This window comes from Cornus florida, unplaced genomic scaffold, assembly GCF_030987335.1.
Source record: "Cornus florida cultivar Cherokee Brave unplaced genomic scaffold, ASM3098733v1 CherokeeBrave_3.0.0_Hap2_Chr11, whole genome shotgun sequence".
Lineage (NCBI taxonomy): Eukaryota > Viridiplantae > Streptophyta > Magnoliopsida > Cornales > Cornaceae > Cornus > Cornus florida.
In genome coordinates this window covers 107,991,994-108,014,569 of record NW_026775581.1, presented here as the reverse complement: position 1 = coordinate 108,014,569, position 22,576 = coordinate 107,991,994, and the positions used below count along the sequence as shown (strand labels likewise).

The 22,576-nt window shown below is 36.4% G+C and overlaps 1 protein-coding gene across 2 annotated transcripts; it reads right to left on the bottom strand.

Moving 5' to 3' along the window:
• Positions 1–1,845: 1,845 nt before the first annotated feature.
• LOC132285239 (uncharacterized) lies at positions 1,846–20,516 on the bottom strand. Of its 2 annotated transcripts, none has more exons than XM_059787410.1 (4): positions 19,840–20,516; positions 3,503–5,422; positions 2,400–3,396; positions 1,846–2,285 (listed from the first exon to the last, which is right to left on the bottom strand). In XM_059787410.1, the coding sequence occupies exons 2-3, from the start codon at positions 4,320–4,322 to the stop codon at positions 3,002–3,004; spliced, it is 1,215 nt and encodes a 404-aa protein (XP_059643393.1). In that variant the 5' UTR covers positions 4,323–5,422; positions 19,840–20,516; the 3' UTR covers positions 1,846–2,285; positions 2,400–3,001. The 2 variants fall into 2 exon arrangements, with proteins under 2 accessions (XP_059643393.1, XP_059643392.1); XM_059787409.1 differs by having other exon boundaries at positions 3,503–5,407.
• Between the last annotated feature and the right edge of the window lie 2,060 nt (positions 20,517–22,576).

Sequence of the window (22,576 nt, the reverse complement as noted above, 5' to 3'; positions counted from 1 at the left end):
TGGACAAATTAATGTCATCCGTAAATGCATTAATTAATACTAGTACTCCCTCTGTCCTAAAAACAATGTTCTTATTGGGGAGTAAAATTTTTTAAGGAGATATGTGGATCATGTAATGTCCCCTAGAAAGTTACTACTAACTTGCTCTTTTAATAAGTTATGAATATTCAAGTTTTAAATTTTAAACTTTAAAGAAATATATGGAAAGATGAAAAATATATTGTTTGAAAAATGAAAGTGGACAATTATTTTGGGACAACCCAAAAAGAAAAAATAGACATTCTTTTTGGGACAGAGGGAATAATAGTTAGCGGGTAAATAGTGTTTTGTTATTAATTAATTATTAATGATACTAGTAATATACTAGTAATAGTTAGCAAGTAGATAACATTTTTGTTAATATGACCAATAAGATTGTGGTAAGATGTTTCACTGATCGTCGACAATTGTAATTTGCAATACTCATTAATTGGATCCCTTTGTCTTAAAAATTCAATATAGTTTGAACATAATTCGTTGGATGTTCAAAAAAACTAATACTCTAATATTTAAAAAGTAATACTCTCAAGAAAACTTGTTCATCATGAAATTTTCATTTTAACTAATGAATTATTATATTAAAATAAAGTTAATTAATTTTATCTCTTGTAATTGCAGAAGGTTACACCACACAGGTAACACGCAAGTGCTGAGGCATAGCATGAGAATAGTGCAGTTCTAGGATCTAATTCTAAAATCTTTTGAAGTTGTGTAGAGAATCATAAAATACTGAGTGTTGAAATGTTCTAAAATATTAGAAAGATTCTAGTGAAGTATAATTTTGTAAATTTGTAAATATCTATAATGTAGCTAGATGCCTAAAAATGGGTGAGGAGTCATTAGTAAACGCACAAGCTTGTGAGAGAAACTTATACACTTGAGTAATAATAGAATTACTATTCACCTGAGTGTGCAAAACGAGTGCAGGGCTTCGAGTAAAAATAAAAAATCGCAATGAAACTATTTTTTATTATTACCTATCTGTGCAAATTAATGTTATCGTAACAATTACTAGTAATACTAGTTAGCAAGTGTGAACGCATTAATTAATTACTTCACACTTTAATAATTTGACAAATTAATGTCATCCGTCAATGCATTAATGAAATATTAATGTTACTCGTAACACTACTAATGTTTAGTCAACGCACTAATTAATTATTAATGGTGCTGACATTTTTTTTTTATAGAGAATACAATTTATACATCGTAAATAAATAAATAAATAAATTAGTACTCCAATATTTATCACTTATTCATTGTTTAATCTAAAGCATGCAGTTTTACGAAATAGTGCTTCCAAGAAAACTTATTGTGAAATAAAATTTATTACTTATTGGTAAAACTGCACGTGTGTTGCATGTGAATAAAGATTAATTTAAATTTAATATTCAACAAAGTAATTAAAAAATTATTTTCTCAAATAGTAATTAAATTTGATTTTTTAAAATAATTACACTTATATATTAATTAAGATAAACGGATTACAAAATTAAATAACGATAACAATTTACAAAATCTTTAAAATAATAAATCAAAAATCATTCTACAGAACATAATAAGCTAAATTATAAAATGATCAATGAACAGAAAATTGACACAAGTAAAAGTGATAATAATGATAATTTTTAAATTAAAAAAATTCACTTTTTGATAGATGTATTTTCAAACTCCTAAAACAATATCAAAATTAAGAATATTTTTTTATTACAATTTACTAATATTTTTGTAGTAACAAATAATATTCAACAAATCAATAAAATAATTATTTCCTCAAATAGTAACCAAAATTTATTTCGTAAAATATATAAGCCACAACGATATATATATTAATTAACATAAACAAATTACAAGAGTAAATATTAATAGCAATTTACAAAATTCTTACAATAATAAAAAAAAATATATATTCTATAAAACATAATAAGCAAAACTCTAAAATGATTAATGAACATAAAATTGACACAAGGTAAGCCCAACCCCATCATTGAGACACGGGCCCCATCATTGAGACACAGGAATGGTGCTCTGGTTGACACCCAGAGGGCCAGAGCATAGTTGGTCTGTACTGAGGAAGAAGGCGACGAGGATGAAAGGAGGAGGAAGGTCCCACTCCATCACTCGAATTGCAGCTGCCGAGGGTTTCCAGCTCACCGTCGTTAGCTTCCCTTCGTGGTGTCCAGAATGGTTTTCCCTCCATATCAAAATCAATCCTTCTGGATCAAAACAAGCTATTCGACACAATTCTGCAGGAGTAATTCAAGATTTGTTACCATCTAAAAATAACAATTCTATCAGTACCCAAAAAAGAAATAGAATAAAGCTACAGATATTTCCAACCAAACAAAAACTGTGATTACCTTTGTGAATTTAAGACAATAAATGGGTGGTCAGAACATCATCTGAACCTTGAATGCCTCTCTATCATGAACATTTCTTCACAAGAAGAAATTTATATAAACCTCCTCATGCAAAAGTACTTTTTCTTAATTCTTAAAACACAAATAAACGAACAAGTCTGCAAGCTCCGTTACAAATGGTCGCATTATTTTAGAAACACAAACGCTAAACAAATGAGTACCACCTTATGAAATACTAGTTTCAAGTCTTCATTCCATCTGATGCCATCCTCTCCTTTTTTTCCACTTTGTTTGAATGAAATGATGCCCCAGCTCAACTCGAGACCAAGATTCCTCACAACTCGCACCAATAGCGGCACTGAGCGGCAGGAGATTGATTGAAAAGGCCGCCCCTCCCCCCTAGCCGCCTACCTACTCCTGCTCGTAGCTCGATTGGAGGTCAAGATTCTGGTCTGGCAGAAAAACAGAGCAAAATAGCAACATGGTGTTGCTGAGCGCAAACACTGTCACATCACTGAAATAGGCTTGTCACCCATTTTCTGTCTTATCAATGAAGACCAGCCAACTCATTGGGATGACTAAAAAAGCATTAAACAAGACACCTACTCACTTGGCGGCTCCTGTCCTGAATGAGAAGTAGAAGGCCCTTCTCCATTAATAGCCCCTCCACTGGTGGTTGTATCTCCACAGTACACGTCCATCCATGTTCCTTCATCACTCTGGGACACAATCCAATCATCCATAGGGTCAATTTCTTCAATCACAATGCCATCATTAAGACCCAACTTGAAGTTCCGCAACTGCATATTATAATGAACAAATGTACGATCAGTCAATCGTTCTTGATCAATACGATTCCTTCCTTTTGTGAGGAGCTTCTCAGCCAAAGTCCTCTTTAGCCCATATTTTGAAGTACCATCACATGTCTGGCTTAGAACTCGAATGGCCAATCTCTGCAGCTCAGGACATTCTCCTCCATAGTTGGACCACCAAACAGCTGCAGCCAAATTTTAGAGGACGCAAAATCAAAATCTTAATTTAGAGATGAATCAAAATAGATAAAGATGCAAACAATCCAGAGGACACAATAGATATTCTGTAACCTGGAGGAACATTCAATCGCTGATCAATGGCACTTCCTGGACCAAAGGCACCCTTAGCCATTCGATACTCATCAATTTGTAGCGAAATCAAATCTTGGACATGTTTATCTTCCACCATACAGACAATGGAGCACAAAAGGCCACTGGAAACCTCATTATCAATGAAGAAATCACTTGAATATATATAAACTGGGTTCAAATAGTAACCAGCACAATGAAGAGGACTGTGGAGATGCTGGTTCCAAATCTCATCAATAATTTCCCAAAACGGCATGTACTTCACTTCCTTCTTTCTAAATCCCTCTTTAATTGTTTCCTTAGCTTGATCCATTGTTTCATATATATAACATAGTTTTGGCTTATCATTTTCATTGATTAATTCCAAAACACGCACCAGTGGGATAGTTGCCTTCAAAACCATAGTGGCTCCAGACCAGAAAGAGCTGCCCGCCACTAAATTAGCTACTCTTTCCCCCTCCATGCTAGAAGCGCAGATTGAGCTATTCCACTTGGAAGAAACAAACATTTTTTTTAGGTTCGCCTTCTGAGACATAATATTCTCTAAAGTCAAGAAGGGCATCGCTGACCTAATCTTGGAAGGCTTAATTAGGACACAGCCATTAGTATGATGTCTTAGAAGCTTTAAAATTGCTGCATGACTGTAAATGAATTTTGTAATGATTTTGGCATTATCCAATACCCCTTCAATAATATCCATAGCTCCAATTTTCTCTAACATCAGTGCTATGCAATGAGATGCACTGACTGTCCAAAAGACTGTCCAGTGTTTTTCCATAAATAACTTACCTGCAGCCTCCATCCAGGCTAATGCAGAATATGTAACAATTTCTACCACATTCTCAGCCCCAATCTCCCCAATAACTTCATCAAGAAACAACTGGAAGGCATCAACATTTCCAACATAGTCTGAAACATCAAATGACCGCAGATAAATAGGTCCTTGTGGGCAATCCACCAGAACATTGATCAGGATTCAACCCTTCCCGTCGATCCATCCGTCCAGTATTATACTACACCCCGTGTTTGTCCATGACTCTCTGATCTCTGTCACATAGTGTTGCATTTCTTTTACTTCTTCCTGAAGGATCCAACCTTTTAATCCCTGACAAGTGGGGATCTTACATCCAGCTTTACCACAAGCCAGGGTGGTGTTAATCATTTTCTGGAAGCTAAGAGATTTCACCACACTAAAACCAATGCCAGATTCATAAAAGAATCTGCCAATGCATTTTTGAGCTTCACGCGACAATGAACTTTCTATTCCATCGGTGGCTGCTAGGGAACCTGTTTGTCCCTCAGAAAAAAGAAGTAGGTGCCATATCACTGTTTTTTGATGTAGAGTTCACCTTAGCACGTTTCTTGCACCCAAATACAGCTGTTTGAGTGGTTTCCAATTTATTGCCATCACCATTCGAGTGAGGAGAGCAATTCCTCTTCCAAGGAAGATTTGGGAAACACAGCTCCCCAACTTCCTTGCTCAAATTTCCTTGTTTTGTTTCAAGTATCCTGTTTCTCATTAGTTCCATCACATCTGTATGAACTTCCATACAAGGAGATACATCTCCCTTTACGCGTCCTAAATGGTAACGAAGGCGGGTGAAGCCACTCATAACTTTACCACAATAATTGCACTTAACTCTCCCCCTTTGCCCATCAAGAGCCATACCGTGGTCATGAACATCAATGGAGACTTGATTCGCAGCCATTTTTATTATAGACGGATCCGGAAACCCTAAATAGGTGGTAATCAGTCCTAAGGTAGAGAATTGCAAAACTGACCAATCACATTCTTTTTCCTTTTGCTTTTACCTTTCTTTCTTCCACGAGGGTTATTGCTCCTCACAAAGTAAGGACTGCAAAAGTTGTGTGCTCTAGAATTTGGTCCTGAAAAATCAAAAGCTAAAACTGAGAAATAAGTTTCACCATGCTAATAGAACCAGAATGTTTACAACAACATAAAAAACACAGGTTCACACAGAGTAGTTCAACCATAGTCCACCGAGTTCAACCACTGACACAATACATACTTTACATATGGAAGAAATTAGGCACTATAAGTAATGTATTTCAAAAATAAGATAAAAAACCATATCTAGTTTTGAATGCATAGCACCTACAATGATCAATGCATTTCCTGTACATACTAACATAATAAATCTTTCTAAACTCTCCTGTTTCAAGATGCAGAATTATAATCAATGGCATGGGTTGCAATCACATGCACTTCAGATCTACTGTTTTTTAAAAAAATCAACAAATTAAAGAGCTTTGATAAATTAATCCACAATCCTACAGAATTTTCAGCGAAACCAATTTTCTGAAATTATTACAGTCCATCACTTGTAAACCAAACCCATTCCATCCCTTTTATCAACAACTCCTCCAATCTGTCTTCCCCTGTTTTTAAAGTCATAAACCTACACCATCACAAAACATTAGCCCACCATAAAACTAAACCATAGAAGGTATTCTCCAAGTTTTCTAAAGCTATCGTGAATCACTACAACAGTAAGTTCATCTTTTCATTATTTATCATCTTCCAACCACTGATTTTCCCTACATTTGAACTGCTGAAAGAGCCAAATGTTATCCTAAACCAGAGCTTTTTCTAACACAAAGAAATATGTGAGTACTGACAAAATGTCCTCCATTTTCTCGCAAATTTTACTAAGAAGCTTAAAGGAACCCAATCTTCCAGCTAAGATGAAATGATGAAGCGCGATGTCTATACCACCTTTACAAATTAAAAACAATGCCTATGTTTCAGAAGTGACTTAACCAAAAAGTTCAGGATGCCGGAATTTTTGCAAGATCTAAACAAAATGTATTTTTTGACCACCTTCCATGCATAAATGGTATATCCTTTTTCATCTTAGAAAACCAAAAGGTTATTTCACAGTCATTATTTAAAGGATTTGCATTCGAGTAATCACACAAGTCCCTGGATACAGTGATGGGATTGGGCATACTTATTACAAGGGACAACCAAGTGTCCACCTAGGGCCTTTACTTTGAAATTACTGTTTCCAATATGGTAATGGGAATGGGATTCATTATATTGAGTTTCTACCAACAATAGGATGCGCATGTTATTTTGATTATATAGAGATTTTCTAAAGGATGGTCTACTTCCTATTCACAACCACTGAGATAGTTCTTGCAGGTAATGAATTTTGAAGCACAGTGTTTTCAATATCAATGAGATTCTACATTTCTACTCGTAGGTTATGGATTTGAAACATAAGGTTCTAATATTAATGAACAGATAAATTATTTAACCATCTCTTACACATAATCTTCATTATGCTCGAGAAACGTCAAATGCTTCAAATAATTTGACATGCAAGGTTTCAATCAATCATTATTTCATGAACAAACTACAACTTCGCTTCAAGATGTGGTATCCATACACAGGAGAAAAAAAAGAAGCTCAAGTTCCAATGTTCCCATAGAAGCTTACACATGATTACACACTCTTAAGGAACATAAAATTCAGGTGATGCAAATCATTTTTCCCATATCATTGAATTAAAATAACATTTCTTGATGCTCACAATAAAGAAACTGTTCTTAAATAGTATAAAACAAACAGACATCAAACCAAACCAAAACCAAAAGCTAAATGTTTTCTTTCGACTGTGAAGGATGGGTGGGCGTAACACCGCATGACAAAGCCATTGTCAGTAAGTATTTCACAGCCAACTTACTGCTCGAGATTTTCTGCACATGTAGTGACATCAGCCATGCATTGAGCTTTCTCTCATTGAACCTTCCATTGTAGCTTCCTCACGACATTGAATCACATAAATTCCCACGGTAAGATTACAAAAGCCCAAATACTAGGTAATAATTGATCCATTGTTTACTTTATGAAGGTTGAAAATCCAGGGGCCTGTAATTCTATCAAGATCATTATTTCATATAAAAAATTGACATGGAGTTATCATGGAACAAATAGGTTCTAATCAGATCAGAGTGAATCAGGTTTTCTACTCTTTTTTGTTCTTTTTTTTGCATTAACTTTCTTTATCACTAATTTAGAATTAAGCAAGAGAAACTAAGAGACTGTTCAATTTTCAAGGAGAGTAAAATTAAAGTTTTCCCTTTAAAAGCAACATGCATTGAAGATTTCCCCAAAAGAGCAGTCATTTAAAAATGAAAACAATATTAGTTGTTTATTTTTCCTTCTAAATAATGGTGTGGCCTTCGTGACGCCAGAAAGAACTACAAAAGTCAGACACATAGATGTGAGTAAAACTTTTGAAATTATCTTTTTATTGGTAGATTATTTATTTATTTATTTATATTACTGGAATACTCAGAAGAGCTGGGGAAAAAAAAGAAGGAGATTTTAAAGAACAGAAGAGCAAGCAGATAAATTTCAGAGGCCATAGCAACTTGACAGAAATTTCCTTTCTGAGATCACACACACAGAGATAAATAGAGTTGCCATTCAAACAGATTCAAGAGATCAAACAATAATGAGAAAAATTTTAATTATGAAAATAAATTGGAAATGGAGAAACGAAAAACATAAAGATAAAAGGAAGACAGAGGCTATACCTTGTCAGACGATGGGCTAAGGTAACACCTAACCAAGCAGTAGAAAAGAAGCAAAGAAGAAGAGGGGGCTTGTCTCAACACTGTTGATTTAGGTTGCCATATGTATTTATATCATCAGCTATGACAGTAATAAAATTGCACTTAATTAATTGGATGGAGACAACATTTGATATTTTGATGACAAAAATGATGCCCACTCTTTACTCTGTGTGTGCGCGTGTCAGAGCCAGCTTGTGGGAAAAAGTACTAGTACTGCTAGTGGTGGTGGCAATAGAGAAATAATGTTCGAGTTGGTTAGATTCCTCCCTTTTTTAGAGCTCCGACACGTGCTGGACAGATGACGTCTCAGATGCCTACTGCCACCCCAACCCCCACCCCGACCACAAACACACGCTTCCGTAAACACGACATAAATATTGCCCCAATTGACATCACTCAACTAATCTTTCCCTCCCCACACGCAGGAGAGAGAGAAAAGAGACGGAGTGACAGAATTGTCCCCTCATATGACAATGGATTGATGATTGATGATAATGACTATGACGATGCTGAGTTCTCCTCACTCCTATATACAGAGAAAGTTTACAGAAGAAGGAAAAAGAAAAGAAATAAAAAAGACAGAGAGAGAGACAGAAGGATTGATGGGGAATTGAATACCAGGGTACAGCCAACTGTGAGGACACATCCAGGTCAGGCCAGTCTGAGGTCAAGTGAAGAAGGAAAAAGAAATACTAATAGCAGATTTGGAGAGTTCATAGTAAATGCTTTTTCCCGAATGCCTTTAACGTTACTGAATTTTTGTTAGTTTACAACTTCACAAATTTTACCAAAGCATTAATTCAACCAACGGCCACATTTATAATTGCTGAATCCTCCCAAACTTTTCTCCAGTTAATTTATGTTTCTTGGTTTGGAAAAATAAAAGAGAAGGAAGAGGTCATACTTTTCCATCCAAACATCCAATTTTGCCACCAATCAGGCAATATTGTTTATCTTTTCTAAATTATTTAATTATGGTAGTTGACTAGTCTAAAACAACAAATACTTAAAGCCATGACAACCCATAATTTGCTTGTTCCACTGTATTATGAGAGGGATGGAATTCAAAACGAGTAATGTTACTGAAGTAGAATTCTCAGTAGGTAACTTTCTCCTTAAGTTGCTTACCTTTCAAATAGGCTCCATAGCTTTTAAAAAAAATAATAAAAAATAAAAAAATAAATCAAATGGCAGGTGAGATGCCTTGACCTACCTAATGCCAAGAATGAGAACAAGAAAAAGGCAAGTTAAATTCATGCCAAGAGCAATTGGGACCTTAAGTAATCATGTATTGGTATAACTTGAGTCTTCATTTTATGTTTCCATAGATTAATTTACTTCTTGGTAATTTTTAAGTTTGTTAAACATAGGCTTAAGTGGTGGTCATGGGCCATATAGGTCTACAATAGTCCCGATAGTCAAAGTTGAAACAACTTTTGCCTTTATCAAATAGGTAATCCTATGAACTCGACTACAGAAAAACCCAAGTAAATCTTTACTTTATGACAGTAGAAATTTGCAAAAGGTCTATTTTACGACAAACAACCATGAACCAAGCAACAATCATGAAACACGATAAAAAACAAGAATCACACAAGACACAAAGATTTACGTGGTTTGGCTTAAAGCAAGCCTACGTCAATGGCGAAGATCTGGCGAAATAATTCACTAAGCGAAAACAGGAGATTACAAGTTTCAGCCCCCAGCATCTAGCGCTCTTTCTCACTCTCACAGTCAAGAAATGGCAATCTATAAAGCTCATTATTTTAAATAAAAAATAAATTATTTGCGCTCAAATAAAAAATGCTAATCATAAGACATTCACAATTTATCATGAAGCAAAAAGGTTCCAATGAGATCTGAGCACTCGGTGAATCAGGTTTTGAAAAAATTTCCCCCTTCTTAAATGGGGCTTTAGGATTAAGAATTCAAAACAAAGGAGATCAGGTGGAAGATTGTTAAGGAGAGTAGCACAAAAGTTATGGGAGAGAGGTTATTGCCTTCTCAAGGCAGCATCGATGAAATATGTACCCCTGGAGACTGGTCAGTTAAAATTGAAGTTTGGTCTAAAATAACAGCTTTGCCATTGTGATGCCTGAAAGAACTACAAAACTACAACAGATAGTACAGGGAAAAGGCATCTAAAGCAATTTATTTACTTATTCATTTTACTTCTATTCAGTATTTGTAAAACAAAAGAAGAAGAAAAGAAAAGAAAAGGAGGGTCTAAAACAGAACGAGATAACTCATAAGATGAATCACTTTCATAGGCAATAGCACATGACAGAAAATCCCGTTTGGGGATCGTATTTTCAGTATACAAATACATAACATAACCATTCAAATAGGTTCAGGAAATCAAACAGCAATGCGAAACAAATTAATAATCAGCTAAATCACAAAACAACGAAAGAAAAACACAGAGATTAAAAAGAAGACGGAGGCTTTACATCAGATAGTTGGGGTAAGAAAACCAAGCAAGGAAGCTTGTTTCATTAGTGAATGGTGATTTGCACCTTAAAAACACCAACAACAACAAAAACAATGGACGGAAAACAAAGCTTTAGAATAGAAGCAAAGAAGAAGAGGAGACTTGTATAAGGACTATGGACTCCGTTTGCCAGTTGTATTTTGTAATTTTGTATTTATATCATCAGTTACATTGGAAGTAAAACCGCACTCATGTGATTTGGATAGAGATGTCTATGGGCCAAATAACTAGTAGTGATGGCAGTTGTAAGAAGTGATAGAGAGGTAAGATCCGTTGTGGTAAGAGGTGATATAGAGGTAATGCCCGTTTGCTTAAACTCTTCCCTCCTCCAGAGCTCCAACGCGTGCTAAGCACTTGACTCTCTCTCTCTGAGTCAAGTCTATGGGCCAAATAACTAGTAGTGATGGCGGTGGTAAAAAGTGATAGAGAGGTAAAATCCGTTGTGGTAAGAGGTAATATAGAGGTAATGCCCGTTCGCTTAAACTCCTCCCTCCTCCAGAGCTCCAACGCGTGCTAAGCAGAAGATGCCTCATATGTCCATCGCCACCTAAATCCCACCCCAATCAGACACACATGGTTCCTTAAGGGTGTGGCTTTTCTATCGTCGGTTACAATGGAAGAAAAACCACACCCATGTGATTTGGATAGTGATGTCATAATTATGTAATGACAAATATGGTGCCGTTTCTTTCCTCTCTTTGTGTGTGGGTGTGCCAGGGTCAAGTCTGTGGGCCAAAAAACTAGTAATGGTGGTAGTGGTAAGAAGCGATAGAGAGGTAACGCCCATTTGCTTAAAATCCGTGGTGGGAACAGGCGATAGAGGTAAAACCCATTTGCTTAAACTCCTCCCTCCTCTAGAGCTTTGACGTGTGCTAAAAAGATGATGACTCAGATGTCCATTACCACCTAAATCCCACCCCAAACAGACACCACATGGTTCCTTAAGTTAAAGGTGTAGCTTTTCTAGTGTTCCCAACGAGGTAGTGTAACTAGTGTCCGCATCTTCCAATCAGTCTGTCCCATGTCAGGGCATTAGGATTGCCCCTTTGATGTCTCTTGATTCATCCCCCCCTTCCCACATCCAAGAGAGAGAGAGAAGAGATTGAATGACATAATTGATCCTCACACAATGAAGAATTGATGACTGATGATGACAACAACAACTAAAATGTAATCTGGACTCTGACAGCAAAGCAAGTGCAGCAAAAAATAAAAAATATATAAAATAAAAAATTGTACAGGTCATTGTTCACAACCTAGGTCGCCAGTAATACTTTGAGCTGAGTGCCCTTAGCATGAACTAATCAGTAACTAGGTATCCTTTACAACTTCATTAACGTTACCAAAGTGTTTCCACATCCAATGACCACATCTATAATTGGTGAATCCTTACCAACATATATCCAATCATTTCGCTGTCTTGTTTGAAAAAGAGAAGAGAGGAAAGATCTCATTCTTTCCATTGAAATATCAAATTTTATCCCCAATTCAGGTAATTTTTGTTTTTCATATTTAAATTCTAGTGGTTGATTAGTCTGAGCAACAAAAAATCAAAACCTTCGTAACGATAATTCACATGTTTCACTGTGTTCTAGCAAGAAGGATGGAAATGGAATAGAGTAACTAAGCTTTGCTCCTGAATTAATATCCTAAATAGGTCACTTGCACCTGAAGCTGGTTACCTTTCATATGGCCCCATTAACATTTAATTGATAAATCAAATAGTCTCCTTAATGATTTCTAATTAAGTAGTTGCACTTGAAGTTGGTTACCTTTCATATGGCCTCCTTACCTTTTAATTCATAAATCAAAAAAACCTCCTTAATGACTTCTAATTAAGTAGCCATTGGAAAGCTATATAAAGGCTTGCATGTTTCTCCATTTAAGGAATTAATTTAGCTCCTAAGGCACATTTAGGTTGTGATAATCGTACATGCTCTAGTGGTAAAATATCATAAATTTTTAAATCAAGGGACGGACTTGTTATTGTTCTAGTCAGGTAAGATTCCTCCACCTACCTCATTCAGGGCACGTGAACAAGAAAAAGGTGAGTTAAATTTCATACCAAGTGCAATTGGGATCTTATGAAATCATGTCATGGTTAAATTTCATACCAGGTGCAATTGGCCATTTGCACCTAAAGTTGTTCACTTTTCAAATTACTTCAACTTTATTTTGATAAATTAAATAGCAAACCTTAATTTATTTCCATGTAAGTAGGTTTTTTGACAGTTACATAAAGGATGAGACAAGTTTCTCTTTTTGAGGTAGAAATGGAAATAGAGGGGCATTTAGGTTGCGAGGAGGCATATATTCTCTAATGGTAGCATTCCACAAAACCCTAAATCAAGAAAACTGTTATGTTCGACCTAGTTGATGCCGAGCATCAGATGAATAAGAAAAGGGAAAGTTAAATTTCATGGCAAGAGCAATGAAGACTTTATGTTATTATGCCATTGTAAAATATGAGTTCAATTTGATGCTTCCATAGGTCAGTTTACCTCTTGGTAATTTTTTTTGATAAGTAATAATAAATTAAAAAAAGGTGTTCAATAGGGGAACGCGTCCCGTAGACATAAGAGAAACCAAGAACTAAGGCCCCAAAGAATCCAAAAAAGAAATTAAATCATCAGAAGAGGAACAAGAACTTCTGTTCACATAACTGAAGAGAGAACGAATAATAAAAAGTTTCAGTGTCGCTGTAGACGACTCCTTTCCTTCAAACATTCTACTATTTCTCTCCCCCCAAATGCACCACCAAATACAATGTGGTACAGATCTCCAATAGTCACGAACACTCCTACTCACACGACAACCTCTCCAAGCATGAATCAACTTCTTAGTAGAACGTGGCATTACCCAATACATGCCAAATAGCCCAAGAACAAGATTCCAGCAGTCGTGCGCTACAAAACAATGCATTAGGAGATGATCGACTGACTCCCCATCCTGCTTACATATGCAACACCAATAAACAAAATAATTTCCCCTTTTCCTCAAATTATCAATCGTCAGAATCTTACCCCAAACGGCGGTCCATACAAAAAAACCCACCCTAGTAGGAGCCGTAGAGCGCCATATAGTCTCTCCATGGAAAATCATAGGGTGCGAAATTAGACAAACATAAGAACAAAGACCTTACTTCAAAACGACCATGAAAAGAGGGAATCCAAATCAAGTTGTCATAACCCCTGCTAATTCCTTCCTGCCGAGACAATTGATCAAAGAAAATGCTCACATCTTCTAACTCCCAATCCTAAAAAGAACGCCGAAAAAGAACATTCCACGTAATTCCACTATTATCAAGTTGATAACAGTTAGCTACAATGGCATGTTTATCAACTGCAATACTATATAATCCGAGAAAAGTATGACATAAAGACTGATTCCCACACCAAAAATCTTCCCAAAAACGAACGCAATTACCATCACAAACTCTGAATCTAGCATGAGAATAAAAGGCATCCCATCCTTTCCGAATGGATTTCCAAGCCCCAACCCCTCCCGCAATAGAAACCGGACGTGTAGTCCATCCGCCAACATCATCCCCATACCTGCAGGAAACTAATCTGCGCCAAGGGTGGTGTCTTTCCTTCCCATATCTCCACAACCATTTGCCCAGAAGAGCTTGACTAAAAGGAATCAATCGTCTAATACCGAGACCCACCAGTTTTATAAGCTTGCAAACTTGCTCCCATCTAACAAGGTGATACTTGAACTCTTCTCCCCTTCCTCCCCAAAGGAAATTCCTTTGAATTTGTTCAATTCTATCAGCAACGGAGCATGGAATTTGAAACCTAGAAAGAAAATAAGTGGGAAGGCTTGATAAAGTGCTCTTGATAAAAGTAACTTTACCCCCCTTTGACAAATATTGCTTCTTCCAACCTGCCAAACTCTTTACATACCTATCAATCACAGAATCCCAACTCCCCACTAATCTTGAAGAAACCCCTAGGGGCAATCCCAAGTAAGGGATAGGAAAAGAACCCACCCTACACCCAAGAACTGCAGCTAAGGAAAAGATGTCCTAAACATTCCCGACCGGAACAAGCACACTCTTGGCCACGTTAACCTTTAGCCCGGAAACTGCCTGAAAGCAAGCCAGAATGCATCTCAAATATCTAAGTTGAGACACATCTGCATCACAGAAAACCAAAGTATCATCTGCAAATAATAGATGAGAAATCTCCACCTGATTTGCAATATCTCTTCCCACCCAAAATCCTTTGATGAGACCAAGATTCCCTGCCCGGCGCATAAGTCTGCTTAATCCCTCCATAACAATAAGAAAAAGAAAAGATGACAATGGATAACCTTGTCTTATACCCCGAGAGCATCCAAAAAACCGGCTGGACAACCATTCACAAGAACTGAGAACTTAACAGACGAAAGACATGTCTTAATCCATGTCCTCCATCTACTTCCAAACCCCATTCTTTGAAGCAAATAGAGAAGGAAATTCCAATTTACATGATCATAAGCTTTCTCAATATCAAGTTTACACAGAACTCCAAGAACACCATTACGCAACCTTGAATCCACACATTCACCGACGATAAGAACTGAATCAAGAATTTGCCTTCCTCCAACAAAGGCATTCTGAGAATCTGAAATAATCCCATCCATAACTTCTCGCATTTTTTGAGCAAGCACCTTAGCTATGAGTTTGTAAATACAACCCACTAAGCTAATAGGACGAAAATCCTTAATATCTGAAGAGTTTCCCTTCTTAGGGATGAGGGCAATAAATGATGTATTAAGCGATTTCTCAAATACACCTGTAGAATGAAACTCCTGAAAGGTACTCATCACTTCATTTCTCACAACCGCCCAACTTTCCAGTAAAAAACGCATAGTAAACCCGTCAAGCCCCGGGGCTTTATCCCCATTGCAACTGGATAAGGCCTTTAGAACTTCTTCTTCAGTAAAAGGAAGCTCTAGCCCATCTCTCTCCATCTCAGAAATAGCCTCAAAAGGAAGACCATCAAGCTTGGGTCGCCAACCTAAAGGTTCTGTATAAAGCTTCTGATAAAAAGAAACGATCCCGCTACGCACCTCTTCCTCCCTCCACAACTCCACGCCTTCTACCTAAATACGTCCTATGTGATTACTCCTTCTATGGGCATTAGCAAGTCTGTGGAAAAATTTTGTATTACGGTCTCCCTCTTTCAGCCAAAAAGCTCAGGATTTTTGTCGCCACGAAATCTCCTCCATACAAGCAATCTCAGCAAGAACTGTCTGACAGGAAGCTCTCCTAGTACAAAGAGACTCCACATTCCCACCCGCCTCTTCTAGTCGATCAATCTCAGAAAAATCAGCAAATACTCTGTTCTTTCTCCATTCAAGGTTCCCAAAAACATCCTTATTCCACTGCTAAAAAGCGAGTTTGAGAGCTCTTAATTTCTGTGTTAATCTGAAACTGGGCGCACCTGTAACGATCGCTCCCTCCCACCATGAACGAACTGTCCCTTGGAAGTCCTCCACTCTCAACCACATATTCTCAAAACGGAATGGGGTTTTCCAAGAACACAAACCCCCACAATCCAAAACTAAAGGAACATAATCGAAGGTAACCCTTTCTAATTCCGCCTGAACAACATCCGGGAATTTTTCTTCTCACTCCCCAGAGATCAAAAATCTATCCAATCTTGAGAGAGTAATTGGGTCTCTACCATTAGACCAAGTATAGGTTGCACCTTCCATTGGAAGATCAATGAGAAGGTGCTCATCAATGAAGTCAAAAAACTGATCCATGTCTATGGACCTTCTTCCCCCAATAGACCTCTCTGACGGGAACCTGACTGAATTGAAATCCCCACCCAAACACCAAGGTGATGAGCACAAAACTTGAACGTGGCTTAGTTCCTCCCATAAAATGGGTTTCTCAATATCAATGACCGATCCATAAACCAAGAAAAGACCCATCTAAAATTATCCTCTTCCATCTGAAACTCACAGGAAACAGAAAATCTCTCCTTCCACACATTCAGTTTGGACAACCACCTACTGTCCCACATAACTAAAATACCACCCGAAGAACCTATAGCATCAAAAGCCTCCCATTCCACAAACCTTCCTCCCCACAAACTTCTAACCCCCCCGTCAGTAATGGATGCCATCTTGGTTTCTTGCAAACAAACAACCTGACCCCATTTCCTTAAAGCTACCTTCACCACCCTCCTTCTATTCGGGTCATTGAGACCACGAACATTCCATGTAATGATTTGTAGCTTCATTAAAAACCAGTTGAGATTAATTCCCCTCCCCCCTTCTTCAAACTCCTGCTCCTAGTCCTACCCCTTTCCATCACCACGCCTTTCTTCTTATCGTAGTTGACGTCAGAGATGAGATTCTTAATCTCGTGAATCCCTTCCCAAGACGATATGGGCTTCGTGTTTATAACTTCATTAGTGACTGCTATCTCAGTTAGTCACAATTGCTTGAAGAAGAGATAAAGTTTGAGCGTTATTAGCTTCTGAAGATACTCCTAACAACTCACTAGTAGCTCCAATGTTATCAACCACCCAATCCCTCCCCAGATCAGTAACCTCATCATCAGGTCTCACCACTGCCAGGGGTTCTACCACTGATATGTTAGAATCATCCTTTAACCAAGGTTGAAGCTCATTAGAACAGACCTGTTGGGTAGACCTCAAATCATCAGCCAACTCCTCTTCAATTTTTCGCTAGACAATGGACTGTAAGCAATTCATTGGTTGTATAATGGATTAATTTATGTTATTGGCGTCTATTAAGGCTTTAGTAGGTCTAGAATGGTCTCATTAGTCAAAGTTTGAACAATTTTTCCATTATCAAAGGCTTAATCCTTGTGACCCTCAAGAGAGAGAGAGAGAGAGAAGACCAAAGTAATGTTCAAAGCTGAGTACCTATAAAGCACGAACATGGATGCACAAAATGGAAACGACATGATAACCTTAAGGCAATATGAACAAATTCTCAATATACAAGATATAAATATCCCTGCATAGATCTAAAATTATAATAGTTTGTCTTGTTATATACATATATTATAAATAACAATATGAATATCTAATTTATAATAGTAAATAGGGCATGAAAAAATAATAAGTTATGTTGCATGGACATGGACTTCGAAAAAAAATAAGACATGAACCATTCTCATTAAATCTCAATTCATTTTACCTGAGAAAGACAAAGTATTTGAAACCCTCATCATGCTTTTATGTTACTATATCAAAAATGTGGTATTTTATAGTTTCGATGTGTCAAGACGTGTCTTCAGGTATTTGAAAAGTACTAGATACGTGTTTGAAATTAGGGAAAAAAAATAATCAAATTATGGATACATTAAGATGTGAATGTCACCTACCAGTGAGTATTCGAGGAGTATCGGGCCTATTGGCATCTAATACAAATACGACACATATACCACTCCCTTAGATAATTATTCGTGCTTCATAGGAGCTCACTATTTACAAAGCTGGAACAACTACCTCACAACTCTATTCCACCCAACCCCGTCAAGCCTAAACTTTTTCCCCACTTTTTTTACTTTAGTTTAACACCCTAACTCTATAATTAGTTGGGATGCAGAATTTTCAGAAAATCAATTTTTTTTTGAAATGATAGCAAGCTTCATAGTGCTCGTGTGGATTCTAGATATTGGTGACATAACAAATGGATTCTACCATTTGTTTCCTGTGATCTTCATAGTGCTTCAAATAGATAAAAAAAGACTTGTAATATTTCAATCAATCATGATCTTTGCTTAAGACGTGGTCTCCTCGATGAGTAGGAAATTCACATACAAATTCCAATATTCCAAAGAAGATCAGGTATGATTAGGCTAAGATTGCTCCTTGTTTCTCACTACAAATAATTGCTTTTAATTAGCATGAGACGATTGCACAAAATATAGAATGAAAAAGAAAAGCATGGGGTGAAACATTCTCATCTTCCTTTCCTTGCATTGATTCCAATCAAATGGGGTGTTTCTCCTTCTATTCTTTCCTATACCAAGTTATGCATTTTCATATATCCATTTTTTAAAGATATTTCCTTGTTACTTCATCTCATATTAGTTTTGGTACCTCATTGACACTAACCTATTGTTTCAACAACTTTATATATGTGTGTGAGTGTATATATATATACATATATATACACATATATTGTATAGGTACATCTATTGGTTTACGTTTTATATGTTTATACCACCTAAGCTTTCTTTTTGTTATTATATCACTAGTAGGAGCCACTCCAACTTCATCTCCTCTTATAGTTACTCTAATTTATCCACATGTCCATTCTTGTTTCAGTGATATGAACCTAGAGAACCATTCATGGAAGATTTCCACCTAAAGAGCAATCATTTAAAGCACTTTTGTACTTCTTTTATTGCGCCAGTGCTGTTGTAATGAAAAAAGTTTTTATCACTAGAGCTGTCACAAAATAGTTTGTAATAAAAACATGTTAGCTGTCAATCATATAAGGTACTTTTCACAATTAAAGTACATTCTAATTTGTTTAATAAATATTGTTTAAAGCACTTTTATAACTAATTTTACAATAATGTCTTTTAATGGAGTGTTATTATATTTGATAATAATAGAACTTTATAAACAAAGGGATAAAATTGTTTTTATAAAAATAAAAAATGAATAAAATTGTCTGGCGAAACACAACTACCTACAATATAACAACTCTGAAGGCAGTTTTAAAAGATATAATAAATTTTAGCTTTATTCAAAATTTGTATCATGAATAAAAAATAAAAATAAAAGAAAGAAAAGTGCCTTTTTGTTTACCAAACAAATTTTAAAAGCAATTTTTTTTTTTTTTTTTTGAAAAAAAAAAAACTTTTCTAAGTGGGTTAAACAGCCATCCCAACCGCACCGTTAAAATAATGTTGTTCCTACCTGAAAGAAATGTAAAATTCCAACACAAAGGAAGTGGTTAAAAGCATTAAGTTATTGATTGATTGGTAATGCTTATATATAATTTTCGTAATGCAACCCTTTTTTTTTTTTTTTTATCTTTATTATTGCAAGACAGAGTATAAGATAAGGTGAAAAGAGTTGTAATTTTCAGAGGGCACATCAACATGAGAGAGTAAATACCATTCTGTACTACATTTACACAAAACAATACAGAGTAACAAAGTTTAAAATAATAATTTTCCAAAAAAAAAAAAGTTTAAAATAATAATAATAATAATACATTAGAGGGAAAAAGAAAAAACCTTGTGAGATTGTGGACGTGAGGTACTGATTCTATTGAAGGGCTTCCTTTAGAATATGAAAGTACATCAGCTGCTACGCAGTGATAATAGTAACTGGAACATAGACGACGACCATGTCCTGTCTCTTCTTCACCGGCGGCGGCGACGATTGGAGGTAACGAACTCATTTTCTCGAGAACTTCGACGGTTGCTGGGCAGTCAAAACACATGATCAGAGTCACAGTCACAGACAATTTCAACCGCGAACACACGCGCAATGATCTGTTGACGGTGCAGAGACTCCTCTCCTCTCCGTAGTCCTATTGACTGCAAATGATGAAAGAGAATTCTCTGTGCATCAGCCTGGATGGAGGCCGCAGGTAAGCTATTTATGGAAAAACACAGGACAGTCTTTTGAACAGTGAGTGCAGCGATTTCATTGCATTGCACCGATGTTAGAGAAAATTGGAGCTATGGATATTATTAAAGGGGTATCGGAGAATGCCAAAATCATTACAAAATCCTCCATTTACAGTCTCCGAAGTTTTGAAGCTACTAAGATACCATTGGTGACCTAATTAAGCCCCTCCAAGATTAGGTCACCATTACCAGTGACCTAATTAAGCTTTAGGTAACCATTACCAATGCCCTTCTTCACTCTACAGAATATTGTTTCAGAGAAAGCGAACCTAAAGAAAACGGGGCCTTTCTGATTTCTATCTGGACGCTGTTGGGCGTGGCTTCCTAGGCTCCCGAACGGATGGGGCGGGGGATCATACCCATACCCGGTGTACCCGGTTTAAAATTTCACCACAATTCTCATACCCGCCCATGCTCCCATAACCGATTAATTCACACTATAATTTTTTTTTAGCACATAATTTCTCTCATTCTCAAATTCTAAGGTTTAACACAAGAAGTTATAATTTTTCTTAAGTATGTTAAAAAAGTGTGTTTATCTATACTTAATTTAATTTAGTAATATATAAAAGTGTTTTAGTAAATGTACACCCTAAATCGGGCGGGGCGGGGTGAGTTTACCCTATCCCTGCCTCCGCCATGGTTTCAAAAACTATCCACATCTCCATCCCTATTTATATAAAAGGGTTCCCAAACCCACCCTATTTAGGGCAGGGCGGGTGGGGACCCGCCTGATTTAGAGATTTTGCCATCCCTAATCATGAAGTTCCTTCAAACACTACCCTACTCTCCTATGGGGGTAGCAGCCCGTGGGTGTAGTTTTGGTTAGGGTTGTAAATGAAATGCTCTGCTTTTTTAAAACATGATTCCGCTTCTGCTAATTTGTTATACAAATGAGTTGAGTGTAAGTTCAAATTAGCTTTTTTGCTTTGAATAGTACATGAGTCAGTCCGAATAATATTGAGTTCAACTTGTGAATATAAACTCGTGTAGGCTAAAATATACTACGTATTCATGAACATAAGCTGATAAACATGTTTATAAACTCAAACGTGTATAAAGTTCATGAACATGTTTTTGTTTATGAGTATAGACTCTATAAATATAGACTTATATAAATTTATTTATATTCGTAAATAAGTCAAATGATCTTGAACACAAGTTCAAATCGAGTCCGAATGATATTTGTTATTAAACAAGTTGAGCCCGACCTTAACTTTTTAAGCTCGTTGCGATTTCAAACTGAGCCCACAAACAAACAAATCGAGCCCGAATAAACTCAAGCTCGACTTAGCTCAATTCATTTGGAAATCTAGTTTAAGGTTAGAAGTAAATGGGAATGAAAAATAAAAAGGTATGAAGGGAAGAAAATAGTGTGTTATGGGGACTGTACAAAGCATTTCCTAGGGATTGTTTAAGGAGCATTCTAATATCAGTCGCAATATGACATGGTTAAGTTAGCATGTCAAAATCTAAAAAGGTAGCACACGAACACGGCATGGACAAGACTAATATAAATATAACTATAAATATTCATTTATATATTTGCGTAATGCATTTATAATTTCTATCCTAAAGTCATATAAGTTAGGAAATGAGGCTAATAAAATATCAAAAAGAGTATATATATATATATATATATATATATATATATATATATATATATATATTTTAAAGAAAGTGAGGTCGGGAACTTTGATTCCTAACGTTATTTACAAGGCTATTGATAGGAAAAAATAAACATAACCTATCTTGGCCTAACGATAGAGGCAACTAAGTGTTCACCAGCCGTCAAATCTCTTCTACTTTCGAAAGAAAATATTTCGTTATTAAGGATAACGGTTTCCATTGGATAAATTCCATAGGATAATCACAAATCTTATCCAGGATAAGATTTCCATAGGATAAGTTCCATGGGATAAGGATTATGATATTCCCTTATCAAGAATAAAGGAAGTGATGATAAATAGGAAGACGATTCGGGAATAAGGTATGACGAAAAAACTATTATTAAATCCCTGCCTTCTTTTTAGACTTCCGGTGACTAACTTGATCGTCGGAAAGCTCTTGACAGGCACCACACCGGTACCATCAAGGTTTATCAATCTTCTCATCTCTTCCTTGCAGAAAACGGTGTCATATCGGACCGCGTGGATTTCACCCTCAACAGTTGGCGCCGTCTGTGGGAAACTACGATTTCCTTATATATTGTTCAGTTGGGTATATGCGTTTGCGGTCCGGTATGGTTACAGAAGGAATACCGTTGCAGGGATCTGGTCAATGGGAAGAGTCAGGTGAGAACCTAGACGTCCCAAATGACTAGGAACGGCTTGCAGCG